The sequence below is a fragment of the Haemaphysalis longicornis genome, unplaced genomic scaffold (genome assembly GCF_048455015.1).
Source record: "Haemaphysalis longicornis isolate Haplotype H1 unplaced genomic scaffold, Haemaphysalis longicornis Haplotype H1 scaffold_4, whole genome shotgun sequence".
NCBI lineage: Eukaryota > Metazoa > Arthropoda > Arachnida > Ixodida > Ixodidae > Haemaphysalis > Haemaphysalis longicornis.
Window position 1 is genome coordinate 89,583,750 of NW_027526361.1, and position 27,568 is coordinate 89,611,317.

The window sequence follows — 27,568 nt, forward strand, 5'->3', positions numbered from 1 at the left end:
AAAATAAAATCCAACTTTATTTACTCTAAAACATAAAACTTATAGAAAAGTATATTACGGCGAAATTTTATTTTGTTTTTAAGGTTTTAAAGCTTTTACGAGGCCTCACACATAAATAGTTCGTTCTACTTGGAAAGTATTACTGCGCTCACATGTGACCGCGCCAATCGCTTTTGTTTACATTGTTTCCTTGTGAGTGACTGGAGGCTCTAGTTGCTGGAAAGTTGTAATTCTCTTGTCAAAGTATATCAGCAATGAAGAGCCTGGAAGAAATGCTGCAGACGCACGGGGGACGGGACGTTGTCATCCGAACTTTGGGCTACGCCTGCCTGTTGAGCAGTGGCCTCACAAGAGGAAGTTTGTCGCGGAAGTTGCGAATAGCGAGCTCGGAGTTCAGCCACTGCCGGGTTGTGTGCAGACTTCTAGACGACTGGCCAATGCTGAAATACAGTTTATCCTACGGTCTGGGAAAGCACGTGAGTGTGGGAATCCGTGACCTGGCTACTGGCGCGTTCCATGCTTGCTGGGTCAGCACCTAGAACATCGTGCTAGATACTGTGCCACTGTGCTTCAGCGAATCTGCAACAAGCGTGCGAGTGGTTGCCTTCGAAAGCACGCGCGACAGAAACACCACCCATACGTCTTCTTGTTTACAAGTGTCGTTGCTTGCTGCTGCTTATGAGAGTTAAACGAAGGTCTGCTAAATAATGATCTTGATCTGAAGTCCCCGGCGCGTGTTAACAGGGATTAAAAAATGAGCTAAAGAATAGGTAACTTTATCCATCGCCATATTGATCAGCTTACACAAGTGTAATTACTCCTCGGGGATCAGATTAGTATGCTTACACACAAGTGTAATTACTCCACGGGGATCAGATTAGTATGCTTATTTTTACGGTTGACCTGCAGGTATGTTAATCCCTACGTCAGTTGGCTACCCTGCTCAATCGGTGAGGGGTAGAGGACAAAGGGGCTGTGGCCTCGTAGGTGTTGTGAAATCCCCCCCCCCCCTACCCCGAGACCAACGTTACTAGTTTATTCTAGTAACGTTGCCCCGAGACGGCCGCCGCGAGAGCAGTCTGTCTTGATTTTACCTAACCGGCCGAACCGCTTCCTCTCACTGACTAGCCAGAGTCACTGTTAATTATTGATAGTGACGCTGGGTAGTCAGTGAGCGGAAGCGGTTTGGCCGGTTAGGTAAAATCAAGACAGACTAATCACTTGCAGTTGTGAAGCGACACCAGCTGTACTGGACGGGAGCAGTCTGTCTTGATTTTACCTAACCGGCCAAACCGCTACCGCTCACTGACTAGCCAGCGTCACTATCAATAATTAACAGTGACTCTGGCTAGTCAGTGAGCGGAAGCGGTTCGGCTGGTTAGCCACAGCCTTTTATTTTCCTCCAACGATTTGGTGATGCAAATAATTGGCTGCTGTTTGCATCGTGACAAATCGGAGAAGAGTGAAGCAGTGGTGTGGTTTAGAAGTATGTTGCCTGTGCCGCCTGTTGTACTCAACATCTGCTTTACACCTTGGGTTGGGTGGAAGTTTAAGATAACAAAAAAAAAAGCAAACACCACCATCTGCACAAAGAAGTGGCATGAGCAACCGAGCTGTCTGCAAGTTTAGGACCGTCTTGCACATTGTCACAGCCTTATATCGTTATTGCAAGCAGCCAAGAAGGTTTTGCGGATGGCCAAAATTTAGCATGTCTTCGCTTGCATGCACATCAGCTTTCAAAGCAAAAAGGTAGGACAGGACCCGAGTTTGGTCCCGCCTGCGGTGGCAGCTTGTCAGATGGGGGCAACAAGCGAAAACAGGTGTGGGTCGAGATTGCGGCACATTTTAGAGATACCCAAGTGGCCAAAATTAATCTGATGCCCTCCTCTACGACGTGCCTCATAGCCAGGGCATAGCTTCAGTTGGTTAAGCACAAAATTTGAAAATTCATGACGTAGAGCTTTGGCAAAGAAATGAGCCACTCTTGGAGACTAGAATAATTTGTTGGTGAGAGCCGACAGCTCACTAACCAATCGAACCTGCTCACTGGCACGAACTTTTGGAAGTTGCAGGCTATATCAAAAAACAAAAAGACTAAATTTCTGTTTTGTTAATTGTGTCAAACCTGTCTGGCAGTTCGGCTCAGCCTTTTATTTTCGCCGTGTATTGTTATTCAGATGTGCCCTAGCCTACATCATTATCAAACACAAAAATAGCAGATGGCACACACTTGTGGTAATGGCTTCTCTTGCGGTATGCAATTGGTGGTTGCATCTTCTTTTCGTGCTGGGATTCTATGTTGCTCGGATCATAGGAATACCACATGCTCCCGTGATTCCCGTAGGTGTGATAAGGATAGTGCACAGTCGTACAATGATTGAGCAATCAGTCCCATTGCACCAACACCAAATCCACCATGTTGCTTCCATAATCTTTTGGGTTGCATTATATTGTTGCTAGGTTCCTTCCTGTTTGTTGACTACAAGGCATAGCACTACAAAAACTACTGCTTAAATTCTTCATAAACTTGTAGAAGCGAATTGTAGTCGTGTGGCTTTTGTGCTTCCGGTGCAAATTACATGGAATCACCTCAGGTGGCAACATGTGCCCCTACATTTTCTACTCTATTTTAGAAATTCTGCTCGTACGAGTAGTCAATTAGTTTTTTCGGTGAGCTAACACCGGTGACCAGCTTGCCTTTTGTCACCAGTGTCCATTTAACTGTATTCCACTAGCCCTTAGAAAATTTTTGATCTGTGCTGTTACCACATTGTCTGAAGGCTAAGAACGCAACATATCAGCTCCTAAAGCAACCCGAAGATGGTGTGCTGGTTTCCCACTATGCCGCTGCCACCATAACAAATTGTATGGAGCTGCAGTATCTATTAAAGCCGCAGTACGGGGAATGCAGCATGACTGCCCTGGCCAGCCAGTCGAAATGATGTGTGAACTTCGCGTGAGAAAAATTCCTTCCTGGCCAGAGTGAAGAAAGCCTTGCAAAGGGGCATGAACATCGTGCGCAGCAAGACAAAAAAGGGACGAGCAGTGCATGCAAAAGCAGATAATGTCTTGTGCATGTCCAAATTTGCTGTACAGCAGAGCAGTAGCGAGAGCTGAGAACCACCCCCAACGAGTATCTGCCTCATGTCACCACCCATTGTCTCTTAAAAACAGTCCCCCAATGAACTGCTCGGCACGGCGTCCTCCATACGTGATAACTTGCAGTTTGCCAGTTATGTCACGGCGTTCAGACAAAAGTAAGTGGCGGTTTCATGCTCTGAGCCTTGCCGTGTTTCCCGGTGAAAACGGTGGTGAGCTCATTTTGTGCCTCGACCTGTAGTGCGTCGTTGAGGCAAGGTAGCATGCGGCATTGAGGCAAAGCGTGCACTGCACCCCTTTGCTGTAATACTAACTGCACTGGGGGCCGACAATTGTTTAGATAGAGGTGAAATGACTGGCCTACCGAGAAGGTTAGTTGGGCATCATTTGTGAACGTGCATTCGTGATGAGCACATTGATTAGTATCGGTGTAAGCACTGCATTATGGATAATGAAGCCGTGCAAAAGGCTCAGGGCGCAATGATAAAGAGGCTCACACTAATGTTTTGAATTGAGTTGGGGTTACTGAATACATTGCTAATATTTCATTATTTTTTTATCTGCTATATTGCAGGAGGAGGACTCTACACTGCAGATCCTGGGTGTCCTCAAGAACGTTGCTGACCAGGCGTTTTATCCTGTCGAGCACGTGTCGTGGCTCTGCAACAAGCAGATCATTTCCCTCGACAAGAGCCGCTGGGAGACTGCTGGCACGGTCCTGTGGCTGGTCTCCTTGTACTGTGGCATTGCAAGGTATGTGTGTGCTAAAATCTATTAGCAGTCGCTACGCTAAGAGATTATAATAAAATGGGGATGACACGGCCCCCTTTAAAGGGACAGACAACCGATTCTTCCAGCTCATACGAAAGCCAGCATTTTATATAGTGGGGTAACCCCAAGCAACTTATAGTCAAATCGGTGGAAATAATTTTATTTTGGCACTTAATTTTCGAAATCTGAAAAGTGGCGGTTCGTAGTGTACAAATTGGACACTACATTACGTGTCCTCGTCATGTGACCTGCAAACCATGCAGCTACTGAAACGGCTGAAACGTTTATTCACTTTTTGTTAAAACCTTTTAACACAAGTACTTGTGGATGTTCAAATTGTATATGTATTTTTAAACATTCTTTTGAAAGTTTTTAAGACACGCTGCGCGCCACTGCTGGGTTGCTCTTAGTGCGGCTCGGTGTAGAGGTAGCATATATAGCCTGTTGTACAGTGTAACGCTTGACTGATGCCTGAAACATGTAAAAGTGCTATCATTCTATCACAAGCTCATTTATTTCAGCGGCAAGTGTCTAAAGGATGTCATCTTAGCTGAAATTACATTTAGCTAAAGCTCGGTGACGACAATATGACATCTGCACACGGTGTAAACAATTGAAAAGTCGTTTTCCTAAGTTCACTAAGGAGGACGTGAGTGGTAGCACTTGAGCTAGTTATTCCGCTCAGTTATTCTTGGCTGTCTTGGTTTTTATATTAATTTTATTTAAGTTTGGCCACCACATTGAGATCAATGTACACAGGGTGAGCTGGGCGTCAGTTAAGCTATTGTTCAGTTTGATGAATGTGATGATGGGCAGTGATATTGGCCAGAGTACTTGGCCCATTCTTTCTCCAAAACTGTTGCAAGGCAGTAAAGAAGGTATTAGGGCTGATGCTTGAGGGCCGCTGGAGCTGGAACCCTGCCAAATGTGCGCTAACAAGAACAGCTGCGTGCTGTCATCCTGATACCTGAAACCCTTTGGTGTAGCCTAGCAATGCTCTTTCGTGCTCGAACGGCATTCTTTCGCTCTGTGTGTGATCTTGATTGACAGGACTCTTGCTGACACAGAACGAGAGACACGCCTCTATCAGGTGGTGCACCTAGCACTGTTGCGCTAAAATTTCTGGGCTTGCAATGTGGGAAAAATGAGCCCAGTAACCAAAGGTGACGACCTCTTGTTTTGTGTCACTGCTGCAGGTCACTCCGCATCATCAACATCCTACAGCGGAAGCGAGAGAAGCTGTCAAGTGTGAAGGGGGATAGCACAAGGTGAGTGTTGTGCAGGGGCTTTGCACATGTGCAAATTGCACTGCGTGGGCACAACAGCAGCATATTCCAACGTGGAACCATGACAAATAGCATTCAACTTTGGCAAAAAATACATGTTTGTGGATTGTTCGTGGTTATCCACCTTGGGTAAGCTATCCCTTGGTAAGGGGCCCTCCTGTGGATGTCATTGCATGTACAGCTGCCCTGTGTCCAGTTGTGTAACTGCACCGGTTGCCAGAGGCACCCATTTCTTTCATCTTTCTCTCCTCCGCTCTTTTTTCTCATCTTTTTCTTTAATATTTAAGTGCAAAATCAATTTAATCTCAGTAAGTCACATTGGCAGAGCAAAACAGCGCTACCATGCGAGAAAACAAGAAACCTAGTAATGTGTCACCCATATGGGAATTATCGTTACGTTGTTGCAAACCAATTTCCTGTTGGTGCCAAAAAGCTATGCAGGCTTCTTGGTTTATACTGGGGGTGCTTTATACACCTGTGCCAGCTGCTGTTCAGAATTCATCACCGGTTGAACAACCGACTGCTGCGCACTGCGTGTTAAAGGGGTCCTGAAGAACCCTCGGCCAACACTTTGGAGCACATATTTCTATCCTTCTCGCCGAACACCTTGTAGAGCTGCAGAGGGTTTAGCCGTGCTGGCTCTAAATGTGGGCAGGCCTGATCTTGCACATGTCAGCGGACGAGTTCCGGTTAAACACACTGGTGAACGTTACGTCTGTTGTGCAGGTGTCAAAGTACACTTTGTATAGGTTGTATTCACTGGCGAGGCACGCTTGCAGGCAACCGTGTGAGTGCGCCGTCACTGGTTACATCGGGCTCCGCGAGATGGTGGTACTTGTCCATGCTAAGCACATGATGTGTGTTGGACGTTCCAAACTCTACTCCACCGAATGCAAAGCAATGCCTCGACTCCAACGTGAGTGCGATTAATAACATCACTGTGACACCACCGTTGAGAATTAGGTTGAAATAGAGCAGACGACACATGCCGGTGTTTCTTCCTTCTTTTTTTTTTTTTTTTTTTTTCTTCGACATGCGGTCGCAATGGCACAAGCTGTGCCATGTTCGTGGCGCTTCGGCCATATCCGTGACCGTTTCCAGTGTTGGCAAGCAAAGGAATTGACAGCTAAACTTTTCAGTGAATACCATCTATAGTTACTCTGGCTGCATGCTCGCAGCCTGCAGGCAGCGTTGATGCGAACAGAAACCAACATACACTACACCGTGCGCTAAAGTTGAGTGTGGGCACTCAGTGCCGTCTGATGTGTAGCTGTAACAGTCGATCAGTCCATCCGTGGAGCAAACACTTCGAGTTTCTGAAATTTGTTGCGTGCATGCAGAATGAGAAACAGGTGGCTGATAGTAACAGTGATTGTTTTCGTAGACATGTTAGAGTGCTCTTGCTTTCATGGGGAAGCACAACTTGAAAGCAGTGGAAGGTTCACTTAAACAAAGGCTTTTGGTACGTCCGTTGCTTGACGAGGTGTTTAGTTGTGTGCAGCTGCGACTAGCAAAGGAGTTTCTTGCCACAAGCTGCATGCAGTCTTGCCGCAAGGTGTATGCGCAAGTTTACTGCAAAGAACTCTGATTGACAAGAAGTGCGAAAGTCAATGGAGAGCCATAGGTGAAGCCAACGTTTATAGAACCAAGGTCAGTTGTAAAACTTCGAAGTGTTTCCCGGCGCCGCCGCACCATGCCGCATTGATGGCGCTGCGGTCGCACCCGGCTCCCGCGCGGAGCACCGGGTGGCTGAGGTCAGCACGTTCTGAGGGATACACCTGCCGTTGTGTGGCTAGCGTCTCCGCGCGTGCGTGCGCGTGCGTGCGTGCGCACTCCGGTTGTAGATGGTTAGGCGAGCACTATGCCGGCCTGTTGTGTTCCCGGTTGCACGGGTTGTTACAGGGGAAACCAAACTCAAAGGCAAGGCGCTTTTCTCGCACTTCAAGTTACTTCGGCCTTCGTGTAGATATATGGTACCGTGCCAATGCGTGTCTCGACCGAAACCTCTCAGCCAAATCGCGCGTCTGGCGTGAATTTTTACCCTGAGGACATAGCAAAGAGCTACACCCACTTCATTAACAGTGAAAAAGTAGAAACTGAGTGAGGAAAGTGGAGCCTCGTCGAAGGAGCCGTCCCGAAAATATTTCCAAACCTGCTTCCTTACCTATCCAAACCTCCGGCAAATAGAAAGAAATTTCCACGCCGAAACATGCAGATTGTTGCACAGACCTCGTCTGCACAGAAAGCCAAAACAAGCGCTAACAGTGCAGCCGAAGAAAGTGCTGCAAATTTAGACGTGCTGGCAGCGAGCAGTAAACCTTCGTTGAGAGACATTGAAGGAGTTCGTTTTCCATTGGCGAGCTGGCGAAAGAATGTTGGCAGAGATTACAATAGAAGTCATGTTTTTTTTGTTGTTGTTGTTGTTGTTCAGAAAATAGAGGGATAGCTTCTTTTCGTTTAAAAGTGTTTCAATCGGGGAAGAAGTAACTATTTCGGTCAGCTGCTGTCTCCGCTGCAGTACCTAGAAGCTCTGTCAATAGCGTAAATACAGTTACTATGATCTCATTTTTAGGCATGAAGGAATGACACGAAGTAGAGGAGATTATAATAGCGGTATTTGCACTATTTACAGAGCTACTAGGCACTGCAGCGGAGACACAGAGATACGGTTTGTGCCGGGCGCACTGCGATCGTCGTCTTCGTCTTGATTCCCTTCTCGGCCCCATCACCACGCGAAGCTGATACTTGACATCCTATTCTTTTCGCCAAGAGGGATATCCTGTGAAAATATCTCCTTACCTTGAAACTAAAAAAAATATCCACTTTTTGGTTCTTTTATTCAACCGATAAAGCTTTTTTAACGAAATGATGACAATGTTTGCCAGCCTTCACTAATGTCTCTGCATAACGCACCAGCCACATTTCCTGCCTAGAGGGTTCGAATATGCAGCCGCCTCAACAAGAAACGGAAATTATGTAATGTGAAATGGCAGACGATGCTCTAAACGAACGTGGAAGTGCAGCCACAAAGCCGCGCGGCCTTTGAAATGCAAGCGGCTACTGCGCAATGGTTGTCGCCGATTGAGCGCCGTAGCTCCGGTGACATGTGGCTAGACTTACCACTTACAAGCGTAAATAAAAGGTTATAAACACGGTGATCGGCATATTTCGCGATTACGCTCGCAATGGCAGTACAGATGCGGCCCGCGCTGCTTTCGCTCGTGCTTCCCCAGCGGCTGAAGGGAGCCGGTTGCGACGGCGACGCCACCTGGCGCTGTGGGTCGCTCGGGCGCCGTATTGCTGGTATGGCGGAGGCGGAGAGTTTTAAAACTGACCTTGGTTCTATAAACGTTGGGTGAAGCTTGGCTTTACTGGAAGTGGGTGAAAACAGCCAACCAATAGTACGGATTGCTGCTTTGTGACACTTATACAGGGTGTTTCAGTTAACTTTAGCCAGGGTTTAATGATATGCCGATGCACTCTAACACGACCTGACCAAATGCATGTTGCTCACTTGTGTATGTATTTAGCTTAATTTCATGATTAGTCAATTTTCATTAGCCAAGTTTTGAAGCAACGAAGCTGGGAAAAAAAGTTCCAGAAAGTTTCAGAGCTGTTTGCAAAACGTCCGAATAAACTGTTTTTGTCTTTCTATCTATTAAGTATTGGTGTTTTTCAACGTACTGATGGTGCCCGAAAAAAAAAAAAAAAGCACCACGTGACATGCCCGCTTGCGCCTCATGATTACAGTGCTCCAAAACGTTCCCCACACAGACAATCATAGGCAAGCTGCCGCTTCAAAGGCGAAAGGGCAGTGGCGTAGACATTGGCTGTGCCATTTAGACCAGCGACGTGCTCCCCTTGCAACAGTTCGTCGTAGCAATGAGTAGACGCAGGGGTTACCGGTTGTTCTGCTGGAAGCAACCGGTCGGTCATCTGCCCTCTTGCTTTTTAAGCGGCTGTGCAGCTATGATTGTGTGTGCATGGAGCATGTGGGAGTACTGCAATCACGATGCCCAAGTGGGCATGTCACGTGCTTTTTTTTTTTTTTTTTGTATTTTGTGGGAATCATCAGTAAGCTGAAAAGCACTAATACTTAATAGGCCGAAACTGTTTGTTTGGATGCTTTGCAAACTGCTCTGCAACTTTCTAATTAAAATTGACTTAATTATCTAATTAAGCAGAATGCAGAAATAGGGCTACACACTACATACAAAAAGGAGCAACATGCCTTTGGTCGTGTCGTGTGAGAGTGCATCGGCATATTTCTAAACCCTGGCTAAAGTTAGCCGAAACACCCTGTATATGATTGGCGGTGCTCTAATGTGGCACGAAAAATGGCGGGAATCGAAGATAAGCTCGGGGATTGGGTGGCGAACTTTGTAGCATAACTAACTTTAACCTTTTAACAATCCAAATCTCTTCCCCCCCCCCTTGATTTATTTCCACAAAGAGCCTTCACGCATGGAAAGTATTAAAGTAAATAAATTGTAAGGTGTCCTGCTGGCAGTGAAAAAAGTGATATTTGGCTCAAATGTCCTTTACCCCGTATCCTCGTGATTGCAGGAGCTTATTGACCGTGTTCCAGATGTGTTCTAAGACCACTTAGGTGCTGAAAAAGCAAAAGTACATTTCGCCTTAATGACTGGCTATGTTAAAAACATTCGTGACGTGCACATCTGGTCATAAATATTTCACTGTATGCAAAAGGCATTTGAGCCCCCATAAAATAAAACCCCTCAACCTAAGAAGATGGAAATAATTTCATTATTTCCTTAAGTAATTTCAGTGCCATAACATCACTTTTAACACAAAATAATTTGTATCTTATTTAATTGCAATTAAAAAGTAATAATCTTGCAATGTATGCAATGTTGAATTGCCTGGGAGTCATATTTGCTGATGATTGAATGATTGTTCAAAATTCAGTTTTTCACATTGTGGTCGTTCAAAACTGCATTTGGCTGCAGTAGCTGCCCGTCTGGTCCACAGAACAGCTTTTATGTAGGTGCAGCTTAGCAGACTCCATTCATTTCTGATGTCATCATACATTTCGCTGCTTCCTGCTAAAAGCAGTTTGTCTCTTGGAAACTTTTTGTTAGCCAAATATAGAAAGTCGTGCTGTCAAATGTAGTCTGTGTGGGGACCGTGCTTGAAATGTGACAAGGTATGAGCACTGACCAGACAGTAATGGCTTATGTGAAAAGATTCTTATCACAAAACAGATTACAGGAAGTAGGAAGCCCTTTTCTGTCAAAATGATATGCATATCTCTATTCTGTCACAGGTACGGAGCGCCAGGGTTGTTTAGCATAGTTGAAACAGAGTGCAGCGAATCCTGGAGATACTTAGCGCCAATAAACGCCTACAAAAACCGAACTGAAACATGCAAAACTATCCCAACTTCTGTTGCACCTTAAGGCACACTGAAGGCAAATGCCAAGTTGGGCTCAGACGAAAGTTTAACTGCCTCGAAGCCCTCTCAGCGCTTATTCAGCGGCGAAAGATGCTTTAGTTGGTGAGAAATTACTAATTGAAAAACGCATTTCATTCCTCACGACATTTCGTGATGTTTTGCATGGTATAAACGGAGCCTGAAAACGAGTGAGACAGCGGTGTGGTCTAGCAGGAAAACTAAAACCTACCGAGCGAAGCGTCGCAGCTGCAGGAGCCACTGGTCGCACACTCGGCACACACGACGAAACAAATTGCTCGCTCCACACTTGTGTTACCTGTCACTCTCTGTGCATTTGTGCGTCACTCTTGGTGCCATACAGGACATGAGATGGTGTCTAAACAATGTGATTGTGCTGTGCGGCCTCTTACTTTACCTACAAAACGTCTAGTGGACAGCGCAGCTGCAGCGAGAACAATGACGGGGGCGCTCTTTTGATTTGCATTCTCGTTATGGATAGTCGGCTTTTAGTCACTTCGACGCACTCGGCTTAACAACGTGGCGCCATGTGTTAGTTCAACTTGTAAGAGCGTGCAGCGCTAAATTTTCCGGTGCGCTGCATTGGCACCGCGAAGTGGGTTGTAGTAGAATGTGTCGTCATTTTTAGTGGCGATATGGGAACACTTATTGCGCCATCTGTTGAATGTTTTGCAGAGCAAGTTGCCTCTTAGCCCATCTGCCAGAAGTGTGCCTAGACTTTTTACGAGTGTCCAAACCACTACTAACAAATGCCTTCGCACCAGTATAGAATGAGAAACGTGCTTAACATGATACAAATATCATTTTACGTAAGTATGCACTGTAGTGGAAGCATAGCAGCACGCAAGGCTTTGAATCAAGAGACCCGGTTTGACGTACACATTTTACTCAACTTCAAGACAATCAAGAAAACACATCGTCACAGCATGCAGTTTGAGGCGGAAGAGCGATGTTAACAGGCGATCGATTGCCTCCTGTTCATTGTAAGTGTAGCACTCGCTTGGTGCGATTTACGGTTGTGAACCAGTCACTTCACTTAGGCGCAAACCTAGAAGATTTAAAAAAAATCGTGCAAACTCTGCATACCCGGTTCAAGGTTGAATTGTCGCTAGTGATAATTCCAACATAGTAATCACAGTCCATTCTCCGGAGCACTCCATCAAATTTCATCGCGAAGCGAACGCGACCACAACACACACCAAGCTTCGGCCGCCGGCCTGGGTGCAAAACTCCACTAGGCAGGCAGCGCTACGTGAGGGAGCCAGAAACTTGTTCTATCAGATGCACATTACTGTCCACAGAAGTGCGGAACTATGGAAGGCCGACACGCTATTTGCCGTCATGATGTAAACAAGGATATTACGGGCACATGACTACGCCGAACCTGCAATAACCATTGCAACGGCTGGGCAGCTTGTGAATGTTGGCACGGCTTGAATTATACCTGTACATTTATAAGTGTATATGACTTATGAAAGTTAACGTGCAAAGAAAGATTTTATGTGTTTCTTTGAGAGCTTATGTGTGCAGTTCTCATTTTGTTCTCACGTGACTCTTCGCACATCCGCTCAGTTGTCGTTTTTGTCATACCTGCTGGGCGACTGATAGCTTCATTTCTTTATTATTTACGCAGCTATTTTCAAGGTACTGCCCCAGAGACTGGTATATTCATTTTCTAGGCATGTCAATCGAATCTATTTAGACCAACTTCAGTTTTGTCTTCAGTGTCCTTTAAATAACTTTCTCATCAAAAAAATCTTGTCAAGTGCGAAAATAAAAGGAAGAAAATTTTACAACTTGGCATGACTCAAACCCGGCCCACTAGCTGTCAAGACTGGAGTTGCTCAGGTGGATTGCTTTAGGATACGCTGAAACGACTATGCACAGGCTCAGCGTATTCTACTAGATGGCACACGGTGTCACTGCTTTGCATCTTTGACAAAATAGAAATTGGCAAACGAGATAGGGTAGCCTTCAACCATGAGTGGGTGCCGTTGCATGCTGAGCCTGTTATCTCTTTCTAAGGCGCATAGAAAGCAATGAGGTCGACACGAGAGAAAGGAGCAATATAATAAAACACCGTATTATTCGAACACCTACAAAAGAACGTCTCCTCTTGAGTTTATAATCAAGAGTTCATACTTTGTAGCACTTTGCCATCGGGCTTGAGGTGATTTGTGGCACACACACTCCTCATCTGTTCCTGCTCCCCCCTACAGGCAGGAGTGCGACGTGCTGGCCAAGGAGCAGCTGGGCCACATGCTGGGGGTGGTGCGGAACCTGGCCGACCTGGTGAACGCCGTCAGCTGGCTCCCCTGGCAGTTCCTCTGGGCGGGCAAGCTCCGGCCCTGGCACAACGGGGCCCTGGGCCTCCTCTCCTCCCTCATATCTCTCGCCTGCCAGCTCTTGCTGGTCTGATAGCGCCCTCAGGCGGCCCCCCTCTTGTGTAGTGCCGCTCATATTTTCAGCCGTCTCGAGCCAGTACAGGGGTGGAAGTCTGAGTTGTGGCCGTTTCAAAAGTGCCCGTTTCAGTCCTGGCGTACTGTATTCGCATGATTCTAACGCGCACCTTTTCCCACTTAAAGGAGCCTTGAAATTTGCGTGCGCGTTACAATGGCACTCAAAACCACAATCTGCTCTCCGCGTTGCCGCTTTAGTTTTAATGCCAGCAGGAGCTGGATAAGCAATTTTATGATGCACGGGGGATTTTTCTGTTACAGTTCCATGCATCAAATAAAATGTCACACGCCAGGCACATGGTGTTGTGCCTTTTAGTGTGCGCAGTAGAAGCGGCTTCAAATTATTTTCTCCGGATTCTGTTTGGAAACTTACCTGCAAATTACAGTTGGGGGTATAATATTAGAATCGTGCAAATACAGTAGTTGCACTTGCTAGGCCTCTGACCAGTGAGCGGCACAGAAATCGACGCCACACATTGCATGTGCTGCCCCACATCTGGGTCTCTGATTTTAGCCAATCAGGGATAGCTCACAGTAGGCACTTGGAGACGGACATGATATGAACAAAACTGAGAATTCCGCCCTAGTTCGAGGCACGTGCCATAGAGCCAGATAAGAGGGGAGCGTGGTCGACGAGCTTAAAGCCACACCGCGCCACCTCCATGGTGATGTCTGAAAGTGCACAATTTTAGCTTTGTTGCCTGCCAGGATTCTTTCTTTCACCAGCCTTTCAGTAATGCTTCCCTTGTTTTGTAGGCAGTGCGCAGCACTTGAAAAAATTCTGACGTGAAGCTACAGAAGAGGGAAGGGTGTACTAAGCTGCTGTGATAAGAGATGGTATGAGCAAAAGGAAAAAAAACCAGGTAGGTACTTGCCACGACCATGTTCTTTGAGAGAACAGAATGAGTGTGTTGATACCTGGTTCAGTCGGCAGCCCCTTCGCGTGCACTAGGGAACATGGCGTGTGGTTACTGCATCTCATGACCGATGTGCCAGGTGTCTCAGAGGGCACAAGGCAACTTCTGTTTTCTTAGCCAATCACTATGGCGCACTGCTGCCTCACGGCACCAAGGTTTGTGCCCCTTAGTGTGCCATGTGCCAAGCCACCTGAAAGAGAAAAATGTGGAAACTGGGCTCATCCCAGCCACTACTCTGTACCAGTACTGCAAAGGTCGCATGTAATAGTACTGGTACAGTGTATGGAAAAGCTGGTTCGTCCTGCACTTCACTTCTCAGTCTACAGAAAAGCTCTTTGTAAGAAAGGAAGTAAAGAATCAGCTTCCACAGCACCTGTCCCTTCCTGTGACTACCTGCGGAGTGACAGAAGCCAGTTGGGGGACCTTTGTCATGTTGGGATGCAGATGCGCTTCTGCAACCATATCGCCAGCACAGCTAGTGTTGAATTGCTGAGTTTAAGTGCATTGCAGTGTTCTAGAAGGTTTGAGAACAATCTGCGCAAGCGTTTGTGTTGCACCACTCAGCCCCACCACTCCTCATTGTGTTGATGTTGCGTTTTGCTGTACACTTGAACAAATTCTCTGCGTTACCACAGATGAAAACAACTGTTGGAAGTGCAATTGGACTGATTGGAATCGAGCAATTGGAAAGTCCAGTTGATTGTTTTCACTTTGTTGAAACCAATCACGTATGCTCCAATGTGGTGCTCTAATTGGGAGCGCGCCTTCTATTGAGTAAACCAGTCAGTTAGTGGTCGCCAGTTGGTTGGAACCAATTGAACATTAGCTCAATTTGTTAGTGGCTTCTAGCTCCTTGATTAGCTCATTCAAATGTGGTGGTCCAATTGTAACTGTACCTCCTGTTTTGGGATTCAATTCGTTAGTGGCTCCTAACTGCTCGATATCACAACTGTAGGTCACAACCAAATATAAATACATCTAAATCTGGGTTGTGTTTATTCACTTGTTTCCTTTATGCTAATTTGTTGGTTGATGTCAGGCATACGTGCCAAATGCATTGAAGAAAAATGTAAAGAAAATGGTAGAGTTTGTTAACTTTTTTAACGATTATTCACAAATGACAGCAGTGCACAGAATCAAAATTATTGCACAATTATTTCGAATGAAATGAATGAATGAATTTATTGTCAGGAAAAAGGAAAGAACGGTCCACCAGCAGGTGGAATTGGTCACACCTAGGGGTGGGCATCAGAACGCCTGCTGATGTGGGGCCAGGAGCCTCGCAAACCCCATCTCGTCTAGGTTGCGCAGCATCTGGTGGGGGACTTGCGCTTGCAGCTGCGCAGGGCCCCGTGGAGTTCGGCCTCCGTGATGGGGGCGTTGTTGAGCCGGTGGCGTCCCTCAGGCCCGCTGCCTGGTGCAACGGAAGGAAGTGCTCCTCCAAGAGCTTGGCCAGCTCCTCGTAGCTGGCTTGTTTCCTGATGGCCAGGGCGGCCAGGAGGTTGCGGTTCCCACGGGGCTTGAGGGCGACTGAAAAATGCTCCAGAGGCAGTGACGGGGAGGGTCAGCCTCCGAGCTGACGCACAGCCCGGCCCAACGCTGCCTGCCGAGGCAGTTGGCGTGCCGTCGACAGGCCGCATCCACGCGGCGGCACGCCGTCCAGTCAGCCCTGGCTCCTCAGCGCTGTGCCATTTTCTCTGCCCGTTTCCACTATGCTCGAAGCTGCAGCAGCTTCAGGTCCGGCATGGTGGTGTCCTTGGTGACGGACCAGCTCCACGTGGCTCACCTGGCACAGCAAACCAGGCCCGCGAACAGCTCCTGTCCCTTCCCCAGGTCCTCCTCAGCAAGGCAGTGCTGGAATTGGTCCCAGTGGGTGACGGGGTGCAGTGTGGGTCGCCTGTCCGGCTTGCCGGCTGGTGTGATGTGCAGCGGGTAGTGGTCAGAGCCCAACGTGCTGGGCTCCCGCCTCCAGGTGGCTTAAACCCCGTCTGACACCAGGCTGAGGTCTGTGGCCGTGGCAGTGCGGTTGCCACACCTAAAGGTGCACTCACCGGTGCTCATCGCTGTTCAGGAAAACAAAATCTGTACGGTAGTCTGCATACATCCCAGGTGATATGACCTTAACGAAACCGTATCACTATAGATGCGATGCACACTTGAACCAAAAATCCCAATTCAAAATGAAACAAAAATGCAGATGGGGTACGCGGGTGCTACCATCACAAACACCCACATGTGGAACACAGTATGAGAAATATCTATGATGCCTTGCATAGAAAACAATGTAAAAGAAAAATGCCAAAGAAAAAACATTTCAAATAACTGTTAGTTTACAGTGCTTTAATGAACAGGGCTCCAGGCCCTGCGTCGTCCGGATGAGCTTTGCAAGCAGCGTCCCTGTTTCGCGCTTTCTTTTCTTGAGGGCTCTTTCTTTCCTTGAGTGCTGCCGTAGCGGTTCCAAGAACCGCTACGGCAGCACTCGGCAGCGCAGTTCCGAGAACCCGACCTTAGTCTTGGCTGTAGTCGGGTTCGCTGCACCTGGATTCGACAGCCCCCACACATGGCCATTCCCTAAGGGCCAGAGGAACAGCAAGCGGTCAAAACACTCCTTTCTTCAGCCTTGCCCCCTCCCCCCCCAATGTCTCTCCGAGGTGACAAAGGTCCGGAAAACGAACATTCGCAGGCAGCCCCGTGTTCCTCTTTGCTTCCGAGGTCCACGAGAGCCTTCACCGAGAGAGAGAACCCTTTGTTTTGACTGGAAACGAAAAGGAAAAAAGGGGGCAGCGGGGAAAAGTAAGAGCTGCCGCATTTCCAGGCAGCTCCTGATGGCCTTCATAACGAAGTCTGTCAGGCCCCACACATGGCGTGCCGACACGCACAAAAGCAACGCCATCCAGCAGTGCTCAAGTGATGCTGCTGCCAGACAATTCACAGAAACCTCTTCTTGCTTTTCTTAGCTCCCGAAGGGGCATGGTAGTGTGTACACAAAATGAAAGTGATCCCGATAACTGCAAAAAGCAACAAAAGCAGGCAGATAAATATTGCCTTACAACTGCTCTCTCTCCCGAAACCAGAGCTAGCAGTTCCCTCCTTCGGCTCACTCGGCTGGCAAACCTCCTTTCTTTTCAGTGCTTTCCCTAGCTTATCAGGAATGGGAATCCCCATGCATTCAGCTACGCCACGGAGCTATTGGAACATGTGTAGGGATAATCTTTCAGCAGCCCCTTCGAAACCGCTGCAACTTCGGCCTTCGGCTGTAATCTTCGCTGTAAACAAACAGAGCCCTTGCTGATTGGCTGTCTTACCCAAATGCACCCTGTCAGGTAGCCTTCCCTTTTGATGTACTTTTCGTCTACTACATCCATAGTAGCGACTGTGTCTCTCAAGCCTTTGCATTTATGGGCATTCACAATGAGCCGATTTGTATACGGTTTTAGCATCTCTTGGCTATTTGCGTGGCTGCTCATGCATGCAGACGTGTGCCTGTCTTTCGGACAATTCCTGACTAAATGTCCCAGCTCTTTGCAAATGCAGCAGTTTGTACATCACCTGGCCTCAAGAGCTCTTGCCCCATTTACCAGTTCTTGGACACCTGGTTCCTGCACCTCGTCTCGTGACTCGCCGCGTCCCTTTCGATTTCTCTGTGGTTCCCGATGACAGTTTCGCGAATCTGGAGAGCAGGACTTTTCCCCCGAACAACGCTAGCGCCAATTCAGATTGATACTAGGTTGTTCAAAACTTCGGCTAGCCACGTGCTCATTAGAAAGCTGTGCTGCCTTCTTCACTGGTGATACGCCAACCTGCCTGTTTATTTAACTTACAAGCGCATGCTTTCCAGTAAGGTCTCGTAAAACCACTCTAAACGAATGGGCTCTTTCAATTCAGAGAAATCCCCATCGGCGTCGGAGCCTTTAACCCATTTCGTGAACTTATTGCCCAAACCACGCGCAAATTTCACAACACTTTTGTTTGGCTTCTTTTTTTTTTTTTTTTTTTTTTGTCTGAATCTTCTTTGGAACCCTTTGCGAGCAGGCTGGACTTTACAACACTGTAGTCACCTGCATCGCGAGCACATAGGCATGCTATCACTGCGGCGCTTCCCCAGGAAGCAACAACAACAACCGCTGTGGCCAGGTGTCAGCTGAATGAACGTCTCTCGCACAATTTTCCAAAATTTACGTGGTATAAACCGATATCATCTGCAATGCTGAATGGCTGCAGCAAATTCCTCATCTTCACAGCGCCTCCATGAAGGGCTGAGGAATTCCCATTTGCTAACCTGGCTTGCTGAAGCTTTATTTCCTCAAGCTTAATCTGGGCATCTCTTGCATCTTTTTTGTCCTGCCTCTTCCGTTTGCCATCCCGCCTCTTTCGCTCCTCTTCCTTTTCCTTTTAACTTGACAAATTTTAGCCCACACATCTGTGATATCGTTCTCCTTGAAATCCACCTCTGAATAGCTCTTCGGATTTCAGGCTTCCTCATTTTGCCATTCACCTCTAACCTCAGCTCCGCTGCTAGCGGCAGCAACTCATCCTTCATGCACTTTGTGAGATCCATGCTTGACAAAAGCTCTCTGCCTCATTGCAAACCCATATTAACTGAACACCCGGCGGCAGTCAATTTAGTGCTTGTCTTGAACCCTGTTCAAAATCGTCTGGCATTTTTCGGTTCCCCTCCCCGGGTCGTGCCCTCGTAATTCCTTCGTCGGGCGGGCCGAGCCGCCGGCTGCGCGCCGTCGGCTCGGGTTTCCCTTGCGTCTCGGCATAAACACTCAGCACATCTTCCCCTCTCAGCCTTCCCTTTTACAAGCGTTGGACAGGCTTGACTACGCGTCCACTCTGTGTCTTGTAGCCTTGTGGGGCGGATGAGCTCTCCTGGGGTTCATTTGTTTCTGGCGGCTTTTGGTCGTCGTAAACCGGCGCATCTCCCACCTCACGTCTCCTTGCATCTTGCGAAGCTGGCGGGTTTCTTCCAGGCGTTGATTCATTCGACGAGTGTGGAACCTCAACTTCAGGGACTGGGGCTAAGTGGATTCGGTTCCTTCTTAGTTGGTCTGTGTCTGTCTCCACAATGTAAGACCTCGGAGACTCCGCCGATGAAAGCACCGTTCCAGTCTTGTTCTGGTTCTTTATCCACACCGTTTCTCCTGGCTCTAAATCACGGAGGATCCGAGCCCCGTGCCTTCTGTCGTGGTTTCTCTTCTGCTGGGCTGCTCGGCGCAGTTCCCACGCCCGGAGCGCTGTATTGTCGACAACAGCGGGATCTAGCGAACTAGACACTGCCAGAACAGACATTCTCAGATGCCGTCCCATTAACAACTCCGCAGGGCTAAAGCCATTTGCAAGTGGCGTGGCTCTGTACGCCTGAAGAGCAACATAACTGTCCCCCGTTTTCTGTAGGCTCTTCTTTATGATCCGCACGGCTGCCTCAACGAAGCCATTGCTTTGCGGAAAGCTGGGGCTTGATGTTACGTGTTCGAAGCCCCATTCTTCCGCGAACTGGCGGAAAGCAGAGCTATCAAGTTTTTTGAACTGAGGTTTATTGTCGCTGAAAACTGTCTCAGGCGTGCCATGCCTTGCGAAAATAGACTTCACGTGCTTGATGACCATCAACTTCTTGTCAATTGCTGTTTGACTGCTTCCAACTTTGAATGGATTTCCTGCTGTCTAAAGTCACAAATCCAAAGCCAACACACCACCCCACGAACACTCTGCATTTAGCCTGAAACAAAACTCTGTATATGAAAGTGCTGCATGTTGATGAGTATGGCGTCCTTTTATTATAATCTAGTACAAATCTTCTCAATATATGAAAATACTGCATGTTGATGAGTAGGGAGACTTTTTTTATCATCTGAAACAAAGCTTCTCACTACATGAAAGTACTTCATGTTGATGTGTGAGGAGACTGTTCTAGCGCTATGCGCTATGGACGCCAGGCTGATATTCCAAAACTGCTTTCTCCATGCGTTTCACTTCTCTCTACAGTATGCTGTATATCTACAGAGTACTATGTGACTCAGACGTACATTGTGACCTGTGTGTACACACCTGTTGCAGCTACAATAGGCATTATACTAATTCATTCCTTGCGGAGGCTCTAGCGACAAAGTCCACCGCACAAAAAACGCAAAAGGCTCTGAAAACATTTCATTTCCCCTTGTGGAAAAGCAGGACTTTGTTATCTGGGAGAGAATTCATAACTTTGGCCAACGGTGCCTGAAAAATTCCCCATATTGGGTTTTTCTTTTCCAAACCACGCACCAGCCAACACAAGCTTTCTCCATAGCCAATCAATATTGGCTACAGAATATTTGTTCATAAGAAGCTGGATTGGCCAAGTTGATGTGTGACTTGATTTGAAAATGGAAACATCATCCATGTTTTGTGAAAAGCTTATTAGCTTCTCTAATTGCAGCCAGCAAGTCTAGGTACATGCTGCCATCCTTTATGTCACTCAAGGTGCCATTGAACTCGAGATGCTCTCCCAAATCCAGAAAAATCACACTCCTTCAGGAACACCTGAACTTTAGAGGTAATCTCTAAAAGTACAAAGAGAAAGATGCATCTGAAAGTGGACATGACCCACACAGGTGTTCATATTCAAAACACACCAGGGATGTCCCTGGTACATCCTTGCTAATGTAAATAAAGCATTTGGGCAAAAGAAGTGAAAGGTCATCCAGGCCCCTTTGCAGTCTAATAGCTTTCGATAGAGTACTTGGAGTGGGGAAGGGCCGGACTATCAAGCAACGAGCTTATTTCATCGAGGCTGGCGAGGCCCTCGAATGACAGGTTTGTCCGGAGAGCATATTTAAGCACCATTCATACGATGTCTCCCTTTGGCACCACCACTGACCAGCTGCTGAGATGAACTCTTGAAGAGACTAGTGAATTCGGGGTTGCTGCGTTGTGTCACTGCCTGGCTGATTGGCATCAGGCTCCTGCACATGGGGAGTGGTGGTAGTTTAGGTATTATAGCTCCAAGGTTATGCACAATAACCAACAAACTTTACGATCATGTAAACGTGAACAAAAACAGCCCAAAATGCCTATCCACCTCTTTAAAATTTGAAGACAATGGAAGATTACCACGAATACCACAGGAGCACAGAAGGCAGAAAGAACCCATTACTCAAGTGAGCTATCACTGCCACCATTGTGTGCACTAAAAGCGCACAACCTCTGCACATATGTGGCTCCTCAAGTAGTCGTAATTGGAGAAACTGTGAACGTGTGCAACTACCGAGCACAGTCGGACTCAATACTGACATGAGGAGCTGGCCAGAGCGTCGGCACTAAAAGAATTATTGGCACTACCCTCTGCAAACAAAGCCTCCGACAGCACATAATGTATCGATTTGTGGGCAGTCAACGTTTCTTCTTTGTCACAGAGTGGGTTGTGTGCCTGGCTCCAGCAAAACGTGCCTGCCTGTATGCTCATGCGTATGAACGCACAGGTGTACAACCGCACGTGTATTCATGGGTCAGTGTTTTTTTTTTTTCACACTCAAAAGTCGATCTGGATGTGAAGATCAGATGGTCGAGATGCAAGAGTCATTTTGCGCATTGTCAAATGCTACACAGGGTTCTAAGAACTAGGTATCAAGTTGTGCCAAGGTGCGTATTTCCATGTGGGCAGGCTGCTACATTGCTTTCCCGTTTCTTTGTTACCTGTAGTACAGTGTATGCAGGGCTAGTGTTGACTTTGTGTGATTGTGTAGTTGAACTTGTCATGCAATTCCATTACCGTGGCGAGGTGCCTCAGTTAGTGCCATGAACTGAACTGAATTGATTGCCATGTGCTGTTTGAGGGCTTGTTTTAGCCCTGTGCGATCGGCGCTTTTGAGGAGGACACAGTGCATTGCTTGCAAGACTCAAAAAAAATTTTCAGTTTAGTCTTGGCATCTATAAAGCAATATTTACACACACAGTTGACATGCTGGGCTTGGCTTCATGTAATATTGTTGAATTGTACTGAAAGACAACATATATAAATATATTCTTGTTTACACATTGTTGTCTCTGTCCCTGTCTCTTCATACTCTTAAGTTTCTTTGTTCTTAAAGGTGCCGTGAAGGCAAAATGAATGCAAATTCATTTGAAAGATTGCGTTGTAGCAACACTGACACCACTTTAATGCAAACTTCACTAAAATAAGCTATATAATAAAGGAAGTAAAGAATAGGCATGCGGCTCGCCAGCTGCCTTCCCGGACTTAACTTACACGTATTACGGGCCAATTGTTGTAGCTGGCTGAGGCCAACAAAAATTAAGCAGGGATTATAAGCTTGCAGAACGAGCTATTTACACTTGAATTTGGCACATATTCGTTTTATAGAAGAGTGGTGGGGTAATCAATGGAAGTTGCAAATGAACGCGTGAACATATAGAAACACTCCTTTGGCACTATGCTGCCTAACAGTTGTTGGGTGGGCTGAGCTTGTCTGATATGACACTGGCCAACTGGAATAAGTGACTGCCACTTAGGTGACCCCATTTGTCGAGTAATACCCAATGTTTCACGAAACTATTGCTATAAAACGTAACAATTGGATTCATCCCAAAGGGTCCACAGAACATATGAAAATGGTCCTTGACTCTCTTCCCTTGTACGTTCGAGATATTGCCATAGAGGACCCATTTAATCGGGACATTCCCCCCCCCCCCCCCCCCCCCACCATCATCTTCCCCTCTGGCGATGACAAAGGTCAAGGCACAGAGTGCAATTGAAATTAATAAATACATGTCGCAACAACAATAGGCTAGGTACATGTCCGATCGAAGCAAACCAAGTGCAAACTGCAGTCTTTGAGTGGTATTGCTGCACCATCTATGAAGGTGCGTGTCAACCGAGGTAACCATAGGCTCGTTGTGCAGGTAGTGGCAGCCTGTCAACACGCTAATTTTTGTTTTAGGCACCTGCCTATAATACATTATTGCTGTTGTTATGAAACATGCGCTGCAGCGGGACTGTTCGAATTTTGGCTTAAATTGTTTAATTTCTCAGTGAATAAAGCATCGCTTGCTGCCAGACAAACACTGAGGGTACTATAAAACACCAAATGTTTTGAATAAAGCAAACTTGTTTTGTCTTTAGGGCCCCCTTAAGGTTTATTGCTTGCGTCTGTATATTTAGGAATTCTTCAGCTCCGTTGTTCGGTTAGCTCTGGGCATGTGCAACAAGAAAATGACTAACTTGTATAAACTGTGTACACAGATCGCTGTTAATATAAAAGACAGATACACTTCTACTGTAGCCTCGCTTACTTTTTTTTTTTTTGTAGGTTATTAGAGTCCCTACACAAAGCAGAATTCTTGCCGTCAGTGCGGTTCAGATGGCAGGGCATCTTTTCATCAGAGTTCTTGAGTCTGTTCCAGCAGCACAAAAAACATGAGATATCTGGTGAACAGTTGCATCTCTTCAGTAAGCCTCCTTGATGCTGGGGCACGATGCGGAAATCACAACATGCATGCAGCCATTGTATGAAGCGACGTGATAAAGGTAACTGAACAATTGTCCATCAAATAACAGCAAAGACCTTATTTCAAGTCCTCCTGTGTAGCCAGGCAAAGGACAGCCGCATCAGTGCGATAACCAGCTGTTTCAAAAAGGGGAACAAAAACACCATGCGTCAAACACTCCCATTGCACCCTGGTTCCTCCTCAAGCTTTGTGCCTTGGCTCGAAAAGAATTACAGACAAAATACAAGCTTGGTTCATTTGAAAGACAGCTTTGTCCCTATAGCAGCGATAGCATTTTACGGTGAACTTTAAACAAACAACCAAGATGAAGTAGTGGCAATTACCCGGCCATTTTCCGGCAGTGTCCTTGCTTATGCGATGGGAGGCTGCTGACAAAAGCCACCACAAAGACACATGACTGTGATTGTAGTGGATCCTCAATTAACACACTGACTGTTTCCCTTTATTGCTTCATTACTGACGTCATGTGGCACAAAATTTGAATTTTCTGACAATTCTTGCTTTTTTTTTTTTTCGGTTGAAATTATGCCTTTTATGGGTGGGATAAAACTGAGCAATTAGCACAGGCTAGTTCTTTCGAATTAAAAAAAGTCTTCCTGGCCTCACTCAGCAAATCCCAACTTCAGATGTCCACGACATGTTTTGAAGATATCACTTCATGCAGCGGAAAGCTGTGCATTTTTCTTTTTTTTTCTCCTGGTAACAGAGAATTGGTTGTTTTGCAAGCTGAACAAATGGGTGTGTTCACTTTACTTTGCCCATTCATCGTGCTATCGATGAAAAGCCTGATTGAAGGTGCGTGCCCCTTGGTTAATACTTCTGGAAGCGACAAAGCTAAAACAAAATTCGCACATAACATTTGTTTCTCACTGCAACAGTGCTTGTGCACAGCCCCTGGCAACATTTCTGCATGGAATGCAGGATAGGGCGCTGAAACAATGTTCTGGCAACCTGAGACGTCTTTAAACTAACTTCAATAATTTTATCCAAAACAGTTGATTCACTACTGCTACTACCAGGGCGACGCGACTCTTTCATATATAGCAGAGAGGCAATAAATTTTCAAAAAGAAAGATGCCCAGAGCCACCTGTAAATGTCTTCAACAACGTTTTATTGTTCTAATGAAAACAAGAAAGGTGTCACGCCTTTGGCGCAACAAACGAAAGACTCTCAGCTTCACATTCTTGGCCTGCCTCTGCCCCTGCCCAGCCCAGCCAATCGTTGGGCCAGCCTGACCTCGTCGATCTCACTGTCGCTGGATTCGCTCGACAAGGGAGGACTCGGTGCCGGGAGGAAGCGAATGGTTGTCTTCGGCTGAGGCGGGTCGACCAGCTCGACGAGCCTCTCTGCTACTGCTGCAGCTGCCACGGGCGCCGACTTAAAGGACCGGGAGCTTGCCTGCTGCTGCGGCGGCAATGCGGTTGCGCGGAATGCCTCGGCGGGTCTCGGAGCAAGGTTCGCGTTGTCGGCGTCTTTGTCCCAGCATTCTTCGGGCTCGGGAAGCTTCGGTGGGCGGATGGGGTAGAGCAGGTCCGCCTCGGCCGCGGCCGCCGCTTGCCGCGCGTTGCTGCTGGCTGGGCGAGCTGGGTCGCGGTCGGGGCACTCGGCGAGATGTGCGTGAATCGCGTCCGCTGGGACCAGGTGCGCCTTGTTGAAGCGGCACGTGAGAAGGGTGCGGCGCATCCCTTTGCGGCACTTGGACACGTGAATGTCCAGCCGCCCCTCCTTAACTTTGTGCGCCGGGTTAAAGGGGCACTGCACCAGTTTGTCCTCGCCGTGCTGGAATGCCCGCGGTTGCGTCGTCGTTGCCATTGCCGGGCGACGTTGAGCAAGCGAGCTTGTGGAGCCGCGTAGAGACGTTGAGCTCGAAGCGAACTGGTAGAGCGCTACAGAAGTCTGCAGTTCTTCGAAATATCAATATGGCGCTCACACGTGCATCCGCGAGCGCATGGCGAGCACAGTGCGCCGCGGAGGGCGCGCGCAGCGCGCATAAGCGATGTCGATGCCTTTCCCGCCCTCGCTTGTACTGTTGTTGGGTTCGTTGCCTCGAGGCTCAGTGCATGAGAAGCGGGTTCGAGCTGCATCAAGGAGGCTAGTTCAGCATCCCGGATGTTGTCTAGCAAGGTACGGTAGGCAGGACGATGGAGCCACCGGTGGTAACGAGTGCTTTGCCGCAAATTTAGGTCCGCGTGTTTCCCGCGAATGTCCTTAGTTCCAAGGCATGTAAAAAATCTTTTTAGTGTGGGTTCTGGGTATACTGTTTTTTAAGCTGCGGATAAATATGGAAGTGGTGTATCGCGTTAGTGATCCGACAGTTTTAGATGCGAAGCATCTTATGCTCGGGGCTGTGTCCCTCCTTCCCTCGTTGTCGTTGTCCGCCGTCCGCACTCTACTGCGCATGCGCGTCTCTTCAGCCCCGTCAGCGTTTGGGCTGACGTCAGCGCAGTCCACTATAAAAAAAATATAGTTAGGCGACGCCCGCTTTCGATCCCACGACTCTCTGGACGCAACGGGAGGTACAGTCATGGACAATTCAAATACGAACCGCGGAGCGCATGGCCGAAGATACCGGTACCATCACCTGGCAGCGACCTTGAAAAATGCTCAGACATGCGCAGTTGAGATATTGGGGGCGAGGCTGCGTGTCCCACTGCGATGTGTCGCCCTTTCCTCGCTCGCATGCTTGCCTTGTCGCCACGCCGCAAGAGCGCTGAAAGAATTGTTAGCGGTGCGGCGCAAGATCGTATCTGCTGTAACTGTGAGCTCGGCTCACATGAGCGCCTGCTCGCCGTGTGTGCCGGCGTCGCATTGCCGACATAGCTTTGCATGCGGGGTTCAGTTTACTGGAGCAAATAACGATGGACATTTGGGTGACTCCCAAACCAGGCTCAGCCCGCTCCGCAGATTTCTATAAGTGCACAAACGCAAAACAATGCAGCGCCATCAGAAGTTAGGCGGCATGCATTTATTTTGGCTTCATGCCTTACGAGAGCGTGCACGCGTTTCCCACGCAAGCACTGGCCGCAGCTGCAAGTAAATACGCGCCGCATTGCTCTCAACGCGACCAACACCTTCAGCTGCAGCAGCGCTGGTACTTTCAGTGCTTGCAGCGCTCTTGCGGCGTGGCGACAAGGCAAGCATGCGAGCGAGGAGAGGGCGACATATCGCAGTGGGACATGCAGCGTCGCACCCGACATCTCAACTGCGCATGTCTGTGCGTTTTCCACGGCCGCTGCCAGGTGACGGCACCGGTATCTTCGGCCATGCGCTCCGCGGTTCGTATTTGAATTGTACATGACTGTACGTGGCGCTCTTCCCACTGCGCTACAAACCGAGACGGGAGCATGTGTTACGAACGCACCTTATGTCCTTCACTCATTCAAACTACGTCAAGAAGCTACTGATACAACGAAGACACGCGAAGCTGAACGTCAACGGAAAAGACGAACTGAAAACTAATGGGAACTTCAGTCGACCCCATGGTTGCTTCGCATACTACTACGGGAAGATGATGTAATGTTTTTTTTTTTTTATTTTATTTTCACTTTTAAGGTTTTCAGGGCGGGGGTACTTTTTCGGCACGAGGGTTCATGCAAGTCTTGTGGCTTTGTTTGAATGAATGACGCATGGAGTTAATACACGGCATGAATAAAGTAGGTCCAATTCTCTCTATAGGGCCCATGCTTTAAAAACGAAACACAAGAAATCGAAATAAAATCGTCTAGGGACGCTTTTTCGCGTTACCTTCTGGGCCACCCTACGCGCAAAAGAGCAGACCTTGTTCGAGTCAAGGCCAGGATATGTTTTCTTCATTCTTAGTTTTTTATTACCTGTATGTTTTCTAATTGTTATTACATTTGCTTTGTAAACGGTAATTTTGACAACTCTGAAAGCTTTTATATGGGGTGATAAAAAAATTCAGGGAAGCTTCCACTCACGCGCAATAGTTGAATGGCGAAACTCTTGTAGGCACATTGCCGGAGACATAGGTACGTTTCAGTATCATTGTTTTTTTGCATAGTTGCGGTGCTAGTAATTGTCGTCATATGCATCGAAGAAGTCGTCGTCTTTTTCGCGGCGAGTGGTGGATGCAAAGTCACCGTCAGCATTGTAGA

General features: G+C 47.5%; 2 protein-coding genes across 2 annotated transcripts; one reads left to right on the forward strand and one right to left on the reverse strand.

Annotated features, from left to right (window-relative positions):
- The first annotated feature begins 137 nt into the window (after window positions 1–137).
- Window positions 138–21,978, forward strand: LOC144179021 (peroxisomal membrane protein 11C-like). The gene is made up of 4 exons (XM_077707193.1): window positions 138–476; window positions 3,674–3,852; window positions 5,067–5,138; window positions 12,810–21,978. Exons 1-4 carry the CDS (start codon window positions 255–257, stop codon window positions 13,006–13,008), a joined length of 672 nt encoding a protein of 223 aa, XP_077563319.1. The 5' UTR covers window positions 138–254; the 3' UTR covers window positions 13,009–21,978.
- Window positions 21,979–24,543: 2,565 nt separating this feature from the next.
- Window positions 24,544–25,479, reverse strand: LOC144179023 (uncharacterized). Its single transcript, XM_077707194.1, has one exon. The coding sequence runs from the start codon at window positions 25,263–25,265 to the stop codon at window positions 24,630–24,632; it is 636 nt and encodes a 211-aa protein (XP_077563320.1). The 5' UTR covers window positions 25,266–25,479; the 3' UTR covers window positions 24,544–24,629.
- Window positions 25,480–27,568: the final 2,089 nt, after the last annotated feature.